Here is a 20,823-nt window from a genome sequence, read left to right as displayed (position 1 = left end):
AGTGCTCCCCTTCCCCCTGGAGCAGGGCCTCTAAGCCATGTGCTGCTTTCGGAGGCCAAAGTCAGTGACAGCTATGGCCCAGGCTGTCCAGTGTCCCCGTGCAGATCTCCTGAGAGTTGGGCATGGTTTTCCGCAAGACGCAGATGCCAGGAAAACACAGCTGTCCCCAAGCAAGCAAGAAGGCAGAGGGCAGAGAGGGGCTGCTGACACAGACGCAGTCCTTTCCAGCTTGCTGTGCTGGGAGTGGGTGGTGGACCCCAGTACCGGGAAGCGGGAGATCATTCGGAGCTGGGGGAGGGCGCGCCCCCTTCAGCCAGAGCCTCACACCGGCCAGCCTCGCCTGCGGCCACCCGCTCTCCCCCAGGGCAGACCTGTTCCTTTGAAAACATGCGTCTGGGTGGGTTGCTAAGCCCTTCTGGTAGGCTGAGGTCTGGTTGGCTGACGTCTGCGAGACCGATGAGCCGGAAATGTCGTGGATGAAGCCCTTGAGTCCCGGGACCTCCACGGGCTAAGCCAGGCTCGCAATAACCACAGTCTAAGTTTGGCCTCTAGACGGTCAGTCTTTCCTCTCTTCCCATGAGGGAGGGCAGAGCAGTCCAGGCCAGTGTGCAGGGCTGAGCAGGGACAGGGCAGGGGCAAGGGCAGAGGTGAGGCATGGCAGCGGTGGGGCAGGGGCGAAGTAGGGGCAGAGCAAGGTAAGGTCAGGGGCACAGCAGGGGGAGGCAGGGAGAGGGCAGAGGCAGGGCAGGGGTGAGGCAAGGGTGACAGAGGGCAGGACTGACTGCTGCCCCTGCAAAGGGATGAGTGTTGGGGGGACCTCTGGGCCTGAGCTCGCGGGCGGTGGGGTCCAGGACGGGCGCTCGGCTCATGTCTGGGGCAGTCAGGCTAGTGCCCTGAACGCCCACGGAGGGGGTTCTGTGGGACCCCGTGTGCCCTGCAGAATGAGAACATGGTGGGGCGGACGTCCTGAGGGCTGCGGCAGGCCCCCCCGAGCCAGGGTCTGGGCAGGAGCTGTGTGTTCCCACAGTGTCTGCAGCGAGTGTACTGGAAGGTCCTCGGGTCACAGCCAAGTGCAGAGCAAGCCCCGTCCCAGAGCTCACACACTCACGCCAACCCTGTTCCCCCGGGGGTGCAGCCCGGGGTGCGGTGTGGGTGCGGTGTGGGTGCGATGTGGGTGTGGTGTGGGTGCAGTGTGGGGTACAGTTGGGGTGCATGGCTGGAGCTCTGTCGCTGGACTGTGGTGTCAGCACGGCCTTCTGTCTTCCCGGCCCCCTTACCCGGAGCCGGTGGTGGGCTTGGACGAGCAGGAGGGAGACGGGGCCTGGTGTCGGGATCCTTTGCCCCCGTGAATGTCTGCTGTTTAAATTCCCCTAACCCTAGGTCCCCACCCACCCCCGCCACTAGCAGCTGGCGGGGCCTCCAAAGAGGTCAGCCCAGAGGCTCAGCTGGGAGCAGGTCACGCTCCTCCTCGGGCACAGCAGTCCGGGCCCGACCGGCCAGAGACCCCAAGCACCCCCACGCCTCTGGAAGCCCACGGTGGGCCCGGCAGCGGGGGGGAGCACGGTCTTCCACCTGCGGCCGCGCCATCACGTGCTCTCCCTGCTCTGCCCCCACAGGGTGCAGGCTGCACCGCCCTGGTGGTGGCCGTGGTGGCCCGCAAGCTGGAGCTCACGAAGGCCGAGAAGCACGTGCACAACTTCATGATGGACACGCAGCTCACCAAACGGGTAAGCACCGCTGTGCGCGCCTCGTCGGGGCCTCCAGCCACATGTGCGGGAGACGGCCGCGTGCCACAGGTCAGGGCCGCGCCTCTCCACGGGGCCGGGCGTCGGGGCCCAGACCCCTGCGAATGGCTTCCACGCAAGGGGCACGCCGTGTCACATTCCGGGCTCCCGTCTCCCACCACATCACCACGGGGTTTGGACCACCTAAAGGTTTTCCTGACAATGGAACCGCACGTCGGGGGGCGTGTCCACCGCCTCCACTAACGGCCGGGAACCAGTCACCCGGCGGGAGACGGCGTTAGGAAGGGTCATGGAGTCCTGTCTCTCTTTTGTTTGTTTTTTAAGTGTATTTATTTAACTCCTCTCGACATCGAATGTGGGGCTCGAACTTGCCACCCCAAGGTAAAGAGTCTTGTCCTCCTCTGACTGAGCCGGCCGGGACCGAGGGAGGGCGGTAGGTAGAGTGTTAGAAACGATATTGTATCTAAATCCAATTGTTTTTTAAAAAATCTTTAAAGACGCTCATCCCAGCAGAGCCCCCGTTTCTAAATGACATTCATCGAAGCGTCCTCCGGTCCCCCTTGGGGGCTTCCGGGCAAAGCTTCTCCCTTGTGGTTGAGGACGCACAGGAGCGGGGGTTGGGAGCTGAAAGTCTGCCATGGCTGGACTGTCGAGAAGGGACAGAAACCGGTCCTTCCAGGACAACAGCCGGACGAGCAGGGCAGGGGCTGTTCCATAATGACCGGGTGGATGGAGAATTCTCTAGAGCTGCAGGCCGGACAGAGGTCAGCTAGAGGATGTCGTGCAAAACTCCTCTTTCTGAGACGAGCATCGGAGCCCGTGCGGGCGGCTGGGCCGCTGTGGCCCGTCCTCCAGGTTCAGGACTGGAGTGGGTGAGGGGACCCCCGAGCGAGCGGGAGCCGGTCTGGGTTTTGAACGTCAGATAGGACACCGTGTGTGGCCGCCGCAGCCGGGAAAGCAGCATGGGCAGCAGAGTCGGAGGCGGGGTGAGAAGGGAGTCCGGGAGGCCAGCGCCATGGCCTCAGCCTCTGCGCTTCTCAGCAGAGCTCCCCGCGGGGCTGAGTGTCGGGTCTTCGGTTCCACGTATCGGATCCTTCAAGGAGGCTCCCAGCTGTACAGAGGCCCGGGCCCTGGCCGACGTCCAGCCTGGTCCAGCCGGGGCCCGGCGTGTCGGAGGTACAGCAGGAGCAAACGTCACGTCCAGATGGCCCGGCGTGGGGCTGTTCCGTGGCTTCCTGGGTGGGCCTCACCCGGAAGCCGGTGGCCCAGTGGTTCCCTTCGGCCCCACAATACGCACATGAGTCCGGCTCGGCGCGGAGCACGTTATGTGTGACTGGCCCGCCGTGCAGGGGTGGTGGGGGGAGGCAGGGGTGCGAGCAGGTGCTTGTGCCTGCAGCACCTTCCTCAGAGCAGGGAGCCAGCGGCGCGGTCCGCGCATTCGGGTCCGCTTCAGGACATCGGCGCTGCCCCAGTGCTTCGTGCCGCCCACGCTCCCTCGTGTCTCGCCCCGCGGGTCGGACGGGAGGGGGAGCCCAGCCAAGGAGAGCCCACTCCTTCGCGCGGCGGGAAAGTGGACAGTCCGCCTGCGCCCGACTGCGGAAGGACCACGCCGTGGCCGCGGAGCCCATCCTTCAGAGGTAATTCTGAAAATCCTCCTCAAGGCCACTCAGTTTTGAAAAGTAGGGCTGAAAACCAAATCAACACACACGTGGGGCCCATCCGCCAGCGCCAGGTGCCTTTGAACTGAACCCATCTCACTTTTCTGAGGACACTTCAGTCCACTGAAACGTCCCTTTAATGTCTAGAATCTTCTCCCGGGGGGGCCAGCACCTCAAAGGGGCGGCTGCTGCAGAGCCAGGGTTCTTGGAGCCGGCGGCACCTGCTGGCCTGGGGCTTCCAGAGGCTCCGTGCCAAAACCCTGCTGGAAGGAAGGTGCCGGTGAACTTGGCAAGCCCTGCCCGCCGCTCCCCGCTCCCTGGGGCTGGCGGTGGCCCGGACATAATCAGAAACCTTCTCAAGGGCGGGTCACTCGTGCGTCCCACAGATAAAAGCCATCTATTACGACAAACACAGGCAAACCTAATTCTTCAAACACCTAAGCAAACACAGAGAGAGAAGAGTTGTGATTTATTAGTCCTAAAAATAGGCAGACGGTTCTAGCTTACATGTCCTGCCAGGCTTGGTGTCCCAGCACCAGCCTCACGGTGGCCCTGAGGGTCACTCCTGTGTGAGCGAGAAGGGGGCAGGGCCGGCTGGGGGCACCAGGGAGGAGCTCAGGTCCTGGTTCTCCTGAGCCCACGGCCTTCTCGCCACTTGTGTAGCTGGTCGACTCTGGAGGCATGAGATCCGGCACTTAGTGCGACCAGACCTTCCCGTGCTGACCTCCCAGGGTCACTGCCACTGCCATTCCCAGACTATCATTTCTGGCTGCCCTCCGGGCTGGTAGATAACAGGTAAAGGCCACACAGAGAGGCTGTAAGAAGGGTTCCAGCTCCCCGCTTTCCCCCACACGAGGCTGCGTGTGCCCGTGTCTCCGTTTTATGGAACTAGCCATGCCCATCATCGGATCACCGGCTGGACACCACCCTCTGCTCCGGGGACACCCAGATGGGCACCAGGCGGTTCTTGCCCTTAGAGCACACCCGCTCTTCTAACCAGCAGGCAGGCTGCCCACGGACCCATGGCTTCCGCTGCAGCACAGACGGGAGGTGTTCTGTTTGCCGTGTCGACTGTCCCCGCGGGACCTCGGGCAGGGCCACAGTGCACCGCTGGCCGAACACTGCGTGCCCTTCCCCTGCCGTGGGGTTTCCTGAACTTTACCGACGTGCATTTCCCCACGAGGTCCATGAGTAAGACCAAAACCGAACTCCCGTCTTCCCTTCGCTAGTTCCTTCTCCCGACTGCCCCGGTCTCCAGGCCTGGGTGCCCAACAGCACCTGGGACTCTTCTCTGCCCTGGTCCCCGGGGCCAAGCCGCTCCCTGGCCTGCTCCCACCTCGCCGTGGCCATTCCCGCACGCCGGCTGCTCCAGGCTCACTACGCAGCACACTCAACTCTGCCCCAGGTGTCGCTGCCTCCCCCTTCCTGAGCCTCCCTGGCCCCAATCGTCCTGCTCTTCACTTCCCTGCGGGCCCCTCTGAGGCTCCCAGACTCAGCGATGAGCATGTCACCACCCTGTTCGGGACCTTAGTAACCCCCGGACCTACAGATTCACGCTAAAGGAACCTTTTCTTTGATTACGAGCAGATACAGAAGTTTTATCCCAATCCTGCTGAAACGCCTTTTCTTCTAGCCGGATAATTCAACGGTTTTCTCCAGACAGGTCTTAATCTCTTAAGAATTTATCAAGTAGTTGACAGATCAGCTGTCAGTACTAACCCCCCAGAAAGCGCCTGTAAAACACCTCGGTCACAGAGCCCTGTCCCAGACAGGTTTGGGACAGGCTGACTTTACGGAGAGTCCTGCAGACACAGCTGCTGAGCCAGAAGGAGTCCAGGGGACGAGGCTCGCAGCCGGACCCCAGCTGGGGCGGCCGGCATGTGGCCTCCAGCCCCAACCCCGTGGGTTTTCCAGAGCAGTGGGTTCCTGGGGACATGGCGTGGGGGTTGGGGTCCCAGGCCTGCTGGGCGAAGAGCCAGTTGGGCAGCTAACCCCCAGAGCACCGTGCCGATGGCAGTGCACAGCTGAGCGCCAGCGGTCACCCTGCTGTGCAGGGCAAGGAGCTCCGAACCCGACGTCCCGTGGCAAAAACACTGCCCTCCTGCCCTCCTCGCTCCCGGCCCCAAGCTCCCACCAGCCACGTGGCCCAGCCCAGTTCTGAGCCTGAGACCAGCAAGCAGAGAAGCCTGAGAAGGGGCACGGGACAGGGCTGGACGGGCTGGAGAGAGGGCGGAAGCGGAGAGGGGAGGGGAAGCCGCGGGAGGTCTCTGGGGGTCAAGGCGAGCTCACAGAGCAAGGTCCCCTCCCCAGTCCTGTCCCTCACCAACGCCTTCAGTCAAGTGTTGAAGGGGGACTGATCCACAGGTTCTCGGACATGACGCTCACCAGCTTTCGGGTCACCTAAACCCGACCCAGGGGCTTCTTGAACCCACTTCTGTCACCCCCACTTGCCAGGCCTGTTCTGCGTTCTCTCCCCTCCCCAGCCTCACCCCAGGGAGCTTTCTTCCCTGGAGGCTCATGGGGAGGTGTCCCTGAGGTTTCTAGAAGTGTCCGTTCTAGGCTGTCTCGTGTACTCCTGCAGCTGGGAGGGTGGCCTGAGTAAGCCTCGGGTCAGGAGCTCAGGGAACAGAGCATTTTCTCTGGCTGGGGTGGGGGGTGGGGAGGAAGCTCCCATCCCGTGGCGGGAGGACACCCGTGGAGCTGCCGGGAGTGGAAGAGCCCACGGCCAGTCTCTGTGTGCAGAGGGTCCCCGTGCGGTCACTGCTGTGTGCTGTGTCTTCGCCCGAAGTTCTCGGTCGTGATATCTGACCCCAGAGGTCACGGACAGCCTGGCCAGACGGTGAGCCCCCGAGAGCCGAGTGCTCCCTCCTCCGAGCGGGGTCTGTGTGCTCGGTGCTCCTTGCTGTGGGAAGGAGTGAGAAAGTGAACTGAGTCTCAGGGAGGCTGAGTGGCAGGACGGGAAGGGGGCACAGCCCCTTGTGCGGGTCCTCTGGGGGCTGATGAGGCGCTGGACACAGCCTGGGGCACCGTGAGTGCTCAGGGTGGGCAGCCGCTACCACCGCTCGTGCCACCTCCCTGCGCCGGGCCCAGCCTTGCATGAAGGTCCCCAAGCCCGCGCTCCAGCCGCCCTCAGAGGGGACGCGCACACGGTTCGGGTCTAGAACGCGTGCACCCTGGCAAGCAGTCAGCTCGCGTGAGTACGTGTTTGGGGAACAGAAGAGCCAGGTCCCATGTGCAGGCAGGACCGTCGGACGGCAGCCAGCCTCCCTCAGCCCTGCTCGGCCCCTGGACCCCGGCCCCAGGAGCAGCTTGGGTGCCCCTGCCCGCCAGGAGCACTGAGAGGGTGCCGAGCCCCCACAGGAGCTCAGCGGATCCCAGGAGGGACACGCGACCTCAGCTGCTCCTTCCCCGCTGATGGTCAAGGTCGTCAGCCACAGGACTCGGCTGCGGCATTTCTGGTTGGTCGGGGGGGGGGGCTCGGTGCCCTTAGAAGCTTGTGTCCGTTTCTCTCATGGGCATTGATTTACTTAGCCTTGTGCCAGGCTGTTGGCTGTCGGTCAACTTCAGAGTCTGCACCGAGGCCGTCCTTTAATGCTGCTTTCCCGAGCTCACGGGCCTCCCGTTCCCGCCCACGACGCTGCCGCCCCGGCGGGCCATGACCTCCTGGCCTCCCGTGGGCCGAAGAGAGTGGGGGGCCCGGGCTGCCGCTCCGTGACACGGCCCCGCAGGGGCCCCGAGGGGTGAAAGAAAAGGCTAATGTTTCTCCGGTTCCTTGATCCTGGGAAACAGGAAACGGTGCTGCGGAGAGAGGGCGTCTGGGCGGGTCGCTCTTCAGAGCGCGAGGCAACCTTCTGTTCGTCGTGGCCCCGGCCCTTGTGGCCCCTGTGTGCACCTCCCCGTCAGCCGGCCCCGTGACTCTGGCCCCGGCGACGGTCTCCGCCACGTGCCCTCCTCCTGGCTGGGCTCTGGGCTCGGTGACGCCGCCGGAGCCCGTGCGTGCTCGTTTCGGGTCAGCGCAGGCTTTGCGGCGACCGTCTGCATCTCGCTTTGCTCCTCCATAAAATGGGGGTCGTCCCAGGGACTGGCGGGTTTGTGGGGAGCAACCCCCATGCACGGGAGGCGCTCAGACCTGTGCCAGGCCCGCGTCCGCGTCCCCATCCCTGCCTCCTGGGGGCCTCCCGCGCACCCGAGGGTGAGGCTCCGCTCGGCCCACCTGATAGGGTGAAGCCTTTGTTCAGTGACTGGAAGAACGGGGTCACCGCCGTGGCTTTGCCGCTCCAGCCGCTCCCCAGCAACACCCACGCGAGTGTCCACGGCCGTCCACCCCGGCGCTCCTGGCTCGGCCAGCCTCCCGGGCAGGATGCATGGGGAGCAGGGGCTCTGCCATTGTCCTTGCCACCGAGACAGGCTTTTTCTCCCGTTTTTCTGTGACGCCTGTCCTGGAACCTAAGCTCCCAGGAAAAGTGAAGAATTCACCCATCAGGAGAAGCTGGCGGAGGTACGCAGTCTACAGAGAGAGCCGGGGCCGCGGGGCCTCCCACGCACCCCCTCCCTTGTCCAGAAGGCTCCTGTCCACTCGGGCCTGGACAGACCCCACGTCCGATGCTCGCCGGGGCGCTCCCTGTCTCTGGCGTCCGCTCCTCACCACCTGCTTCCTTTCAGGCGAGGAAGCACCAGAAGTGGGCAATTAAGTCATCGAAAACCATTTTCACAGTGGATTTTTACTGAACAAGAAAGCTGTGTTTAAGTCACTTAGACATTTCTGAGAAGACTGAGCTGTTCTTGCAAAAACATCACTTCAGCGCCAGGGAAAAGTATAATCCAGCCACGGTAATAAATTTTTAAAACGTACACACAGAAGTGACCGGCCTGGACAACTGTGCCGCCCAGGCCTTCCCGCACGCCCCAGCACCCTCGCAGGGTCCCATCTGCTGTGTCGGTCGGAAGGAGAAGCCCCGGGCTCCCTGGCTTCGTGAAGATCTTTCCTGGCTGCTGCCTCAGTTTCTTCCAGGCAGAGTGACGGACCCGCAGCCCTGGCCTGTGGGCCTGGCCTGTCTGCGCGGCTCACAGAAAGGGGAGCCTTTCCTCACAAAGCCGTGTGACTTGTTTCCTCTTGCTCTTGTTACTGTCTGTGTTTGGATTAAAATTTTGTCCCCTGCCGTCTGGATGTCATCGATGCGTCCCGGCTCCGGGGAGAGCCGGTGGCATCAGCGGTGTCCACGTCAGCAGATGGCAGCCCCACAGATCGGAGCGCGTGGCGGCCGCGCCCACGAGGAGCCCGGCTTGGCGAGGATGCGCCACTGGCTTCGCAGCCAAGGATCTTCACTGAGTTTCAGACGCTGCTTTGAAATGGTGTCAGTTTTAAGCCAATTACATTTACGTGTAAAATTACAGTGTAAACAGTGTGAATGTTTTTGGCCATTTGGAAAAGGACACGATGGGCTGGCAGAGGCCTCCCGCTCCATTTGTGGGAAAGGCTTTTCCTCAAAGAGACCTTTTAAAATCTCCAGCTGATGGGAAAGCTGTTCAGTGTCTGAACCCAGGAAAGGCACCGGGCGGTAAGAGGAAACGTCAGGTGGAGCGTGGGGCTCTGCTCGCCCACGGGGCACCCGGCCCCCGGGGCCGGGGCCAGTCTGAAGTCATTAGGAAGGAAACAGCTCCGGCCCGTCCACTGTGTCCAGGACGGGAGTCCTAGGAGATGAACCGTGACCCTCCTTTCTAAGAGTTCGTGAATCAGGGAAGGGAGCCACACATCTGGGCTGAACTGTGTCCTTATAAGGTCAATGGTCTCAGCCACAGCCAGAGACAGAGGGCGCGAAACCAGGAAACCACCTGCGACCCGCTTGTCTTATTTGTCTTCCCCAGATCAAGAACGCAGCGGCCAACGTCCTCCGAGAAACGTGGCTCATCTACAAGCACACGAAGCTGCTGAAGAAGATCGACCACGCCAAAGTCAGGACGCACCAGCGCAAGTTCCTGCAGGCCATCCACCAGTGAGTAGGCGGGGCGCCCGCCGGCCTTGCCCAGCACCTCCTGACCCGGGGCACGGGGACATCTGTGCAGGGTGTCTGACACACCCGTGAGCCGCACCCAGATCGCTCTGTTTCTCTGTTTACGGCGGCTGCAGCCAGGGGGCCCAGCTATGGGGGGGAGAATGGTACAAGCCGGCGGGGACACCCCCGACACGCCCTTGGGGGCACCTGCGGTTAACGCTTTCCAGAACAGAGGCCCTTGACCGTGGGGTGGAGAAGGAGGGAGGAAGGTGGTCTGGCGTGGGGGGCTTCAAGTGGCACTGAGCCAGGGAGGTGGCCTGGTAGTAGTGGCAAGGATAGCAGTCACTGCATGGAGACAAGATCCACTTTCCTGGGGACCCGGGAAACCCATGACCAAGGCCCCAAGACTGAGACCCCGTGACCAAGGCTGAAGCCCCGTGATTGAGTCCCCATGATTGTGACCAAAGCCCCGTGATTGATGTCCCATGATCGAGGCCCCATGATCGTAACTGAGGCCCCGTGATCGTGACCTTGGCCCCTGGGAATCGTGCTGCGTTCCAGAGTCAGGTGCATTGGTTCAGCTGTGGAATGTGTAGGTGAGGCTAAGCCGTCGTGGGCTTAGGGGTGCAGCACTCACGTCTCTTCTCCACAGACTGAGGAGCGTCAAGATGGAGCAGAGGAAGCTAAGCGACCAGGCCAACACGCTGGTGGACCTCTCCAAGGTGAGTGGCGGAGCCCAGAGTGTTCTCGGGCTCTTGGCTCTCTCCCGTGGCTGCAAGGACCTAGCCACGTCCCAGCTACACGGTGCCAAGCTGGGAGAGCAAGGACAGCCCCTCCTTAGGCAAAGCAGTCCAGGGTTGAGTTCCTGCCAGGGGTTCTACTGACGGGAAACCCAGCCATGGTCACAGTGCGGCCACGGGTCTGCCCACACCTGTGGGCATGTCTGCGCCCGTGGGTGGGTTTGTCCATGCCCGTGGGCCTGCCCATGCCCGTGGGTCTGTCCGCGCCCACAGGTCTGTCTGTGCCCTTGGGTCTGTCCGCATCCATGGATGGGTCTGTCCATGCCCATGAGTCTATCTGTGCGCCCAAGTCTGTCCATGCCTGTGGGTGGGTCTGTCTGTGCCTGTGGGGTGTCCATGCCCGTGGGTCTGTCTGTAGCCCCCTCCTCTCGTGCTGTGCAATGACGATGCCCCAAAATGAGCTCGACTTGCAGGGATGCAGCCTAGCAGGCCCACCTGGGGACATGGGGGCCACACTGCCCGGCACGTGGCGGTAACACCTGGCGGTTCAGTTTGCTGCCTCCTCTTATCCTTCCAGACCAGCTTTTCCGGCCCCCGGCTGGTGGTGGGGAGGGCATTATTTACTTCTCAAGAGGCAGCTTCCCCCACGGTGAGCATAAAGGCCGGGTCAAACGTGAGAACCCTGGGAGCCCCAGGACTCAGTGCCCCACGGCCTTTCGGCCATTCCGCATTTCCGGTGCAGACTGGCCATAAATACCGTGAGCCCCATAAAGAGGCCTGCCTCTCCTCTCGCGAACACGGCAGCCAAGAACTGAAGACCCCCTGCGGGCTGAGCTGGGGCCGCTGCTCCCCCAGCACGGCCCCTCCCCTCACAGCCTCTCTGTAAAGATTGTACGTCAAGCGTTCAGCCCAGGGCCAGGCTGGCAGAACATTCCGGCAATGTCAGTTCTCATCATGGAACCCATTCCCTGGGTGACCCAGAGCTACTCTCTTGGGCAAATTTGCAGCCTGTGGAAGAAGAGGCAGTTGCCGTCACCGGCCCACATGCAGGCGCCTTGCTTGGTGACGGGCTCAGGCCTGAGCCAGGGCCTCCCCAGCCAGGCAGGAGGACTGCGGGCAGGGACGGCGTGGGCGCACAGCTCCAGGAGGCCCTCGGGCCTGTGTGCCGACGGCCGGCTGCTGCCGTGGAGCTGGGTCCCTAGAGCCTGGACGTGGGGGACGGCAGGGGACACTGGATGGTGGGTGGGAAGCCCTCAGGGTCTCGGGTATCAGGAAGCACCAGAAGTAGGTTTACAAATGGAGGCATTTCTTAGAATGACAGAAGGAAGCCTCATTCCAGAGCCTCAGAGCAGTGGGCCAGACTCGAGGAGGGCCACGGAGAAGGGGCCAGAGGCAACCCCCACGCTGGGGGAGGGGCTCACCCTCTCTTTCCTCTCCTGTGCAAGAGCCTGCTTCAGGTCTGTCCCTGCTGACCCCTCTGCACTGTGGCTTCTGTCTCCCGGGCAGACACAGGAGCCCCGTCCAGAGAACTCCTGCTCTCGCTCTGGCCGCTGGTGAGGACACAGTGGCCTCCTGGTGGTCTCGGCTCTAAACTCTCAGAGATGCGGTGACTGGCCAGCCCGGTCACGGGTCCGCACTCAGACCAGCCAGCGGCAGCCAGGAGGAGGGCTGTGCAGGGCAAACCCGGCGGTTTTGGCAGTGCAAGGCAGGAGTTCTCAGCCTCCTGCACGTCCCAGACTTTCTCCCACAAGGAGCCAGCTCTCCCACCTCCCCTCACCTGGCAGGACACACTGTCGCCGATGTTCTCCTGGGAACATCAGGCAAACCGACATCAAACCGGCATCGCGTCAGTACCTCTCACAGCGCCTCCCAGAGATGCGGCCCCGGGAGCAGCAGGCTGGACGCCCCGGGAGCAGCGGGCTGGACACTCCGGGAGCAGCGGGCTGGACACTCCGGGAGCAGTGTGCCTCCAACGGCCGCCCTTGCACTCGCCAAGTCGGTCTCGGGGACTCACATGGGGACTGAAACCCCATCAGTAATCGGCAGTGAATTGCCTAGAAGAAGAGGTGTGTAGGGAAGGGCGAAGGGGGCCTCTGCAGGACTGCCGTGGGGACGGGGTGAGCCCAGAAGGGGGACTCTGCCTCCACCTGCTTGCTCCCTCCCGGGGACTCACCCAGGCCCCTGGCTGCAGCTGTTTATTTGGGTCCACGTGCCCCGTCCCCCCCACCCCGCACCTTGTCCCCAAGCAGCAGAGCAGGCGACATGGCTGTGTTCTGTCTGTGCTGTGTCCCCCAGGCCCGCCACCTTCCCACCCCTGCTCCTCAGTCCTTGCTAGGTCAGGAAAATGGTATACGGGCTCGAGATGCCATTTTCGAGAGGGAACAGCGACCTCACAGGGCGGCAGTGTGAGCAGGACTTGGGTCTTTTCGGGCTGGAGGCAGTTTCTCTCACTGGAACGTCAACGGAATTCCTAGCGTCTGAGGCTGGAGAACCCAGTAAGAAGTGTCTGTGGAGGACCGTTGTCAACGACACGGAGGTTTTGCAAGTGGTAGTTCTCATGATGAGCACTGACGAGGAGGCCAGGATCCAAAGGGACAAAGTGGCTGCCCTGAGGTCCAGCAGCCGAGACCCAGGGCCCGGGCCCTGCGCAGGCACGGGAGGGAGTGGCCTGGACGTCCCGGGAGCCGCGTGCGTCCGATGGCCGCCCTTGCACTTGCCGAGTCTGATCTCCACCCGGGCGTCCTGCCCCGGCCCTGCTGCCTCCCTCCCATCTCTGTGGTGGCCCCGTCCCCACCCCTCTCCAGCCCTCATGCTTTGTTACCTTCTTAAACTCTGCCTTTCCCTCTCACCTCCATCCCTCCCCCGTTGCCACGGCTTCAGAGGTTTCTGCTTCTGGCTTGGAGTCACTTGGAGTTTTGGGCAAATAGGATCACGACGTGACCGGCAGGGGACCCTCAGCCCTGAGGGCCACACTACCTGGGAGGGGGCAGGGGGCACAGAGCAATGGCCTGCAGCCACAGGGAGTGGGAGACCCAGGGGCTGAGGGTTCACAGGGCAGTCACTTGTTAGCTGACAGGGAAGCATAGGTGACTGCTCTCGGGGCTGACTGTAACCAGAAAGTGGCCTGATGGGGGAGCCATCGGACCACGGGACAGCCTTGGGGGTGCACCTGCGGGGGGTGACGGCCCTGGGGGTGCACCTGCAGGAGGGACAGGTTGGAGCTCAGGTGGCCCGGTCGCCATTGAAGGAGCCGGGTTTGAGGGATGTGGGAGGGCTCAGTGGGGCTTTGTGCTGGGGCGGTTGGGGCTCCCAGATCTGTGGTCGGGCGCCGGAGGGAGCGGTGCCCGGGCCTGAGCCCCCTCTGTCGGCTCTGCTCTGACCCAGTTTTACGACATAATTCTCAGAAGGCAAGTTCATTGGATTCCTTTAAAGAGTCCTTTGTGTCTCAGCGCCCTGGGGACTCCTCCATGGGCCCCTGCCCTCCTGGCCTCCACAGGGTTCACTCCCAGGCAGTCCCGGGTGGCCCGGCCCTTCAGCCACACAGTCTCCTTGGTAAATGCTAAGAAACCTTCTAGGTACCTGGGAATACTTCGTGTGGTGACACGTCTGCCCCCAACAGTGGAATTCCTACACCGGGCCGAGGGTGGAAGGGACCCAGACCTGCCTCCCTCGCTCACCCATTTGTCCGAGGACCTCCTTCAGGGCCAGCCCCCACCCCCAGGCGTGTGTCTGTATGTTTGTGCGTCTCTTCGTTGAGCATCTCCCACAAGCCAGGTGCTGTTTTCGGCCCTTGAGACACATCAGTGACACGGCCGGCAAAGGCCTGTCCCCTGAGGGAGGGTCCCCCCCAGAGCGTGACGGCAGTTAGCCCAGGTGCTGCAGAACCTGGAAGTTCTGTCGCTCGTGCAACAGAAGGTGGGAGAAAAGGGGGCAAGCTGAGCGGGTTAGCAGGATCAGGAGTGGGTGCCGTGTGGAGCAGGGCCAGGACTCGGGGAGACAGCAGTGAGGCGGGACGGTTCCTGCTGGGCCCATTTGGGAATGAAGGAGACAGGACAGGGTGGGGGTTGTCTGAACCGCAGCAGATGGACAAAGGCCTCCGCCGGCCCACGGGAGCTCTGGGGGTGGACTGGCCCTTCGGGATGTCCCAGATGGGACAGCAGACCTCTCGTGGCCCAGGCAGTCGGGGGGCTGCGACCCCACACGGCAGGTCCGTGTGGCTGCAGGCCAGGCCGGCGGTGAGTCTCCGCGTCCGGCGTGTCTTCCGGCGGCCGTGCTGCCGGCATCCGACGGGCAATAGCGTCATGACTATGTGACGTTGTTACTCCTATTTTATAAGGAAGCCAAGGCCCAGTCTCGTCCTGGCACTGGCCCACGGCAAGTCCCCGCGCCGTCCACCGCCCAGCATGGCGCCCCCCTGACCACGAGGCTCCTGTAGCCTCTGAGCCAAGAGGTCGGTCTGCAAGGACACGGGGACCAGCGAGACTCGCCCGTCTTCTTCCCCGGAACGCCCCCCCACCCCGCGCCCTCCCGCGTTCCCGCCCGCACTGCGGGTCTTCTTGTGGGCGGGCCGGGCCGCACGTGCTGGTGTGGACGTGGCTCCTGCTGTGATCTGGGAGCTTTTCTCCAGCCGCGGGGCCGCCTGCGATGACCGCGGTGTCCCGTCCCCCGTCTCCCCGTCCAGATGCAGAGCGTCATGTACGACCTGATCACGGAGCTCAACGACCGGAGCGAGGACCTGGAGAAGCAGATCGGCAGCCTGGAGTCCAAGCTGGAGCACCTGGCCGCCGGCTTCGGCTCCCTGCCCCTGGTCATCGCCGACGCCCTGCGCCAGCAGCAGCAGCTCCTGTCCGCCCTCGCCGAGGCCCGGGCCGGCCCCGCGGGTGCCACCCGCCCGCCCCCGCCCTCCGGCAGCCCCCTTGGGGTCAGCTCCACCTCCTTCCCGACCCCGTACACGAGCTCGAGCAGTTGCTAGATGACCCCTCCGGAAGCATTGCCCACAGGTCTTAAGATGCAAATCAACACTCTCCTGGTCCCTTTGCCATCCAGGACCCGCCGGACCAGGGACCGTCAAGAGGAGAGACCGAGCTAAGTACCCGACTCGTGTCCATTCAGCGTGCTTGGTTCGGTACGCCTTGAAACCAGACATCTAATCTCTGTTTAGGTGCCTCCGCTTGGGAGCAGGAAGAGGAAGTGGCAGGACCGGGCCCCAGGCGGCGCCCTGGCTGCAGGGCTGGGGCGGAACAGAAATCCACGCTCCATCTCAGGTCTCGGGGGAGGGGCGGGGGAGGGGCGGGTGCAGCAGGGCGGCCGGCGGAGGAGCCCAGGACAGGGTCCCTCGGGGGAGGTGTCAGGCTTGGGCGGGGGTCCCTCACCACTGGGGTCCTGAGCACACCCCTCTCCACGTCTTTTGTCTCGGAAAGCCTCTGGACGACAAAAGGCAGGGAGAGCCCCACAACCTGCAGAAACAGATGTTCTTTCCTCCCATACTTTAACCAGTCATAAAACCCAATTTAGACTAAACGAGAGAGAGAGAGAGAGAAATAAAAAGCCAGATTTTGCTGTGTGTCTACAAGCGTGTGCACGCACACCCCCTACACTCAACGCAGGCCCGGCCTGGCTTGAGCCCGACCCGAAGAGACAGGGACCTGACACCTTGTCCCGCACACAGCAGACACCAGACGCATGTGGGGTTGCCTTGAATCCGAGTGCGGGTGCCTTCAGCTCAGGTAGTCTGCTGGCATCGGGCACATTCTGGGCTTCCCTGAAGACGGGGACCCCTTCAGACACGGCCCAGGCTCCCGGCCTGGACGCACACCAGCCTTGCTGGTTTTGAGACGAACGCCGGCCACACTTGCCAGCTTCTGGAGAGAGAAGCAGCCTTCTGAAAATAACAGCCTGTGCCAAATTTTCTCCTTCTATCCAAACTGCTGTGTTCCTGGGGAGCAGGTGACCCGCGTGCGTCCATGTGGGGAGGGGGCGTGCGCACACAGGTACAGCCCCGGGAGACCCCCTAGAGGAGGTGCGGGGCCTCCGCTCAGCCTCGCGAACCTGGCAGCACTGCTCCTGCCCCAGGGTTAGGAGCGCAGAGCTGGGACACGTGGTGGTGAGAGGCCACGCGGCCCCTCCTCCTGACCAGAGACCCAAATGAGAGATGCTGGGACCCAGGGAGCTTGTAGGGAGGCTTGTGGGTTAGGGGAGGGGCCACAGATCTGTCAGCAGCCCGTTCCTACTGTATTTTGTTCATCTTGGTGCAAATGCATTCAAATTTGTCTCAAACTCCAAGAAACTTGAGAAACACCCTGGTCCAGCACCGTGACCGGTGTCGGGGGGAGGCGTGTGGACGCTGTCTTTCACGTCTATACGTGACGGCTCGCAGCGTTCATGGGTCTCACGGCTCTTCTTGTTGTGAGGGCTTCGCTGCAGCGAGTGGGGCCGGACGAGCCGGTGGGAACGTCACATCTGTTTCGGGGAAAGTACCAGGGTGTCTGCTGTGTGTGGTGCTTCTGGGGGCTTTGCTGTGTCTGGGACACTGTCGCATCCCTGACATCAGAGCTGGGCCAGGTCGTCTAGGGATGGGGGGATTGCTAGGCTGCTAAAGGTAGATGAGTCCGGAGCCCAGCTTCTACTCCCAGAAGATCTGGTCTCTTGCTAAACTTCCTCTTTTCTCTCTTTCCTGCTGTTGTCCCCGCATGGTCTTGCCCTCATCTCGGTGACGCCCGGGAGTGTTTCCATCGGCTGCTTTGCAGAGCCACACTTGCTGCTGGCTCTTTATTTTGTTACTTGTTCTTCTAATGATTGATTATCGGAAAGATCCCCTCCTCTTTTATGTCCCAAGAATGGTGCTCCCGTTCCAGTAACAGCACAGCCAACACCGCAAACAGATGCTGTCCACGCAGATGAGATTAGCACACGGCGTCCTTGTGGCCAGAGTTCTATCTCACAAGGTGGAGACCATAGCAGGCGGTACTGATCCACGGCCCTCCCCCGCTCCCCTCTGCTCGCCCTCTCCGTCCTGCTGGAATCATGACAGTGCACACGTGTGTGCACATTCACACGTCTAGGGATTTAGTCTTGACCTCGAATGAATGACACGCAAAGGTCGCCGCCAGCCCCACCCAGATTGCCGTTGACCTGCCCGGGTCTGCGGAAGATTCTGTAAGCCCTCCTCCCCACTGTGCCCCTCGGTGAAGCCTGAAGACCAGGCCAGCAGCCGTGGTGAGGAGGGGCTGGACTCGTCCCCAGCAGCAGTGGCCCCAGCACCCCAGGAACACGTGGGCATCTGTAGCATGACTTGGCCTATCGGTAGCACCATAGCTGGGTGTGGTTCCTTTCCTTGGCGAAAGAACGATGATGGTATCTGCTTCTTGACCTCGAGATGGTGACTGGGGCTGCTCTCTGAACCCATGTTTCAGCTGCCTGTGGGGAAGTTCCCCATCCTCCGGGAGCAAGGTCAATCCCAGTGACCTCAGCACTGATTGCCCGAAGTGTAGTCCCTCCAGGGGTGTCCTCCCCTTGGCCCACCTTTTGGCAAATCCCACTGTGCCTCAGCGTCACGGTCAGACGGGGAAAGGCGTCAGGTGCCTTCTGGTTCCTTATTCTCAAGTTCAGGGACAGATGGTTACTCGACGATGAGGGTTTCATTAGCTACTCGAGAATCGGCTGTATGTAAGAACTATTCATCACAATGACCTCTCGACACTCAACCGAGGGTGTTCTTCTGTAAGGCTGCCCCGCCAGCAGAGCCCCACTGGGACCTTTCTGATACCTTAGTGACAGGGAGAGAACCCTAATAGTCCCAAAAATGTCTGGATACTTGAATGAAAACCATAGAGCCACCATCATCGCGTAAGCCATACTCTAGCCTCATGTACTGCAAAGTCAGGGACGCACTGTGATCCTTTAAGACCACGGGTCTCCATGGAATTTTAGGACATGGCATCAGTTGGTAAATTATGCCAGACTAGGGACTTCCTCCTCCTTACACTGAAGTCCAAATACAAATCTGCACCTTTGGGTCAAAGGCCACCGCTGTCCCATCATCATCAATAAATTGTCATAAAGTGTCTGAGCTGCCCTTGCCCTGTCCCTAATGTGCAGCTTCATGACGTCACCTCCCTCCAAATGCTTCATGAGATGCAGGGGCGTTGGGGGTGGTGAGGCCCCAGGTCGCCACCGACTTCCGGCCTCAGCAAGTGCCCTGGAGGCCCGGGGAACACAGGCGCCGGCAAACTCCCAGCGAGCACCTGCGGCTCTCTGCGTCTGTTAAAGGCCGAGAGGGAACAGCAGTGAAGAAATCATGACTTTAATATATTTGAGGATTTCCCCCTTAGATTCTCAGTGATTTCTGTGTGAGTGAAGGAAGGAAACAGTAAGAAAGAGATAGAAAATCAGAGGAAGTAAGCTCTAAGGCCAGACCCACATCTTGGGCCGATTAACGTGACCACCTCGTGCCTCAGTTTCTCTGTGTGTAACAGGAAGACAAGAGTCACGGGCTTGGGTACGACGTACTCGGTAGATTTTAGGGGAGTCGATAGCAGCTGGGCTGTTCCCATCCCGCCTCCTCTCCGGTGTTGCCTCTGAGTTGACAGAAAGTAATCAGTAGCGTCGGCTGCGTAGTGACTGGCACATGGGACCTCTGTCCCCGTGGGGGGTCCCTCCAGCCACAGTGCACCCCAGATTAGGAACAGGAGGTGTTCCTCGCACCACTGAGGTGCTGGGAAGTCATTGCTCCGCCGCCGGGCTCCTGCTGGTGGAGTCACTGCTTTCAAGCCCTCAGCTCCGTCCCCCGTCCACGCAGTCATTCTGCTTCCCTGAAGGTGGCGTCAGAGCAGAGCAAGGCTCCTCTGGCGGCCGCCCCCGTGGGCTCGGGGCAGCACTGGGTTTCAGGACCGTAGACAGCCGTCTGGGGGCCTCACGGTCGGCGTGGGGCAGTTCCCCCAGAGACAGCCGCCCTGGCCAGGCCCTGCACCCGATCCCTTCTTCCTCGGCTGCCGCCAAAGGAAGCACGGCGTGGGAAAGGGGCCACTGACGCCACCGAGAAACGGGTGTCCCCAGGACTTCGGCGTGGACTGCGGGTCCCTGGCCGTGGAATGTAGGCGAGCGCCCGTCATCCCGAAAGCTTCTGTCAGGGCGCGTGGGTAGACGTCCGGAGGAAGCACCAGACAGACGAGTCACACGCAGATTCTGTCCCGAGAGATGGAGTCGTTTCATGGGCGCTCGGCACGGCGTCTGGTAAACACCCAGAGAAAACCAGTCGCCCGGGGCTGTTCTCACATCAGCGCTGGAAACGCCCAGACACGAACCGAAGTTCTTTCTGAACAAAACCATTCGCAAAGCGTCCGCAGACGACGTCCGAATCCAGGTGCCAAGTGCCGGGCGAAGAGTCGTTTACGCGCCAAGATGCACATTCTGGAAGATGCGTCTTGGGCCTGGACCGTGCGCTGGAACAGAGGAAGCGCTGTGACCAGCCAAGCTGATGGAGGGAAAGCACAAAACTCAGCACCCACCTGTAGTCAGGATCCCCGAAGAAATGCTGAATCTATAGCCAAAAAAAAAAAAAAAAAAGGGAAAGAAATCAGTGACAAATCAAATACGGATCTGCCTGGAGCGTCCAGCATCAGGGTCCGAGGGAGGACCGGGAATAAATGATGCTCCCCAGCTGGGTCCCGCGGTCCCCCCCAGGACCAGGCCGCCTGCATCGGACATCTTCATGGCGCAACGACGCGCCGTGGTCCCAGCCTCCGCGTCCCGCGCCGGGCGGAGGAGAGCAAGAGCGAGAGCGCGTCTCCGTGGCGGACTCGGGAACGGGAGCCGTCGTGGTCAGCACCGTGTGAGCTCAGATATGAATTTGCTTCTTGCCTCTGTACTGCTTGCTATTTTTTAACAATAGGAGAAAGCATAACAGTTTATTTTAAATATGAAATATATTGCTATATTATAAAATATATTGTAACTTTCAATGACCGTTTTGTACCCGCCTGGGCTGCAGCAGCCCAGGGTCGCTCGCTGCCCCCCGACTGTTTCTGAGTACATATCGCTGCGAGCGGCGGCCAGACGCCCAGACTTGGGGCTCAGCCTTCAGCGCGGCCGCGTCCTCATGCCCTCAGACCGGCCCAGTAGAGACAAAGGAACGTTGTTCCAAACTTAGAGGAATCGTGGTCCCTGAAACTCCACCAAGCCATTTCAGAGGGGATTTTAAAAGCCATGACTCCCTTAGGGGCTGCGCCAAGCCGGCCCGATCCACGGACGGGGTTCCCCGTGGAAATGCCAGGGTCCCCTCTCGCAAGTGATAGGAGCCTCAGAGCCAGCTGCCCGGGCTCTCCTTTGGGAATGTCAGGATCCGGCATTAGGAAGTCTCATTCTTGGGTGACACAAAGGACTCAAACTTCTAGGTGGCCTGTGCTTCTCTCTGCCAGAGTCAAGGAGCGTCCCTCAGGCAGGGAGACCCCAGTGAGCCGATGAGCTCCTCCCGGCTGGCCTGAGCCCGGAGGAAGCAGGCTTCCCTGTGCGCGCCCCCGCACCCCCACTGGGGAGCACAGCTCCTGGGGACGTGACGGAGGAAGCAGGACACCCCCAGCAAGACCTGGCACAGCGCTGGGCTTCCCTTCCTGCCCTGGAGCGGTCAGGTAGCCCGAGGAAGGGAGCTGCCATAGAGGCGCTGTCTTCGCTGGCGGGTCTGGGCGACACT

The 20,823-nt window shown here is 61.8% G+C and overlaps 1 protein-coding gene across 1 annotated transcript in view; it reads left to right on the top strand.

The window, feature by feature from the left end:
- The window catches only part of KCNN3 (potassium calcium-activated channel subfamily N member 3), a 119,892-nt gene extending 103,740 nt beyond the window's left edge, over nt 1–16,152 (top strand). The window contains exons 5-9 of the mRNA XM_032845124.1: nt 1,617–1,727; nt 9,269–9,396; nt 10,049–10,118; nt 14,818–15,057; nt 15,298–16,152. Of these exons, the coding sequence (XP_032701015.1) occupies nt 1,617–1,727; nt 9,269–9,396; nt 10,049–10,118; nt 14,818–15,057; nt 15,298–15,522 (774 nt within the window). The 3' untranslated portion in view covers nt 15,523–16,152. The remainder of the gene's footprint in view (nt 1–1,616; nt 1,728–9,268; nt 9,397–10,048; nt 10,119–14,817; nt 15,058–15,297) is intronic.
- Nucleotides 16,153–20,823: the final 4,671 nt, after the last annotated feature.

The sequence above is a fragment of the Lontra canadensis genome, unplaced genomic scaffold (assembly GCF_010015895.1).
Source record: "Lontra canadensis isolate GAN:19392208 unplaced genomic scaffold, GSC_riverotter_1.0 scaffold160, whole genome shotgun sequence".
NCBI classification, from domain to species: domain Eukaryota; kingdom Metazoa; phylum Chordata; class Mammalia; order Carnivora; family Mustelidae; genus Lontra; species Lontra canadensis.
Note: the sequence above shows the minus strand (reverse complement) of the source record. Positions and strands in the feature narration are given on the sequence as shown.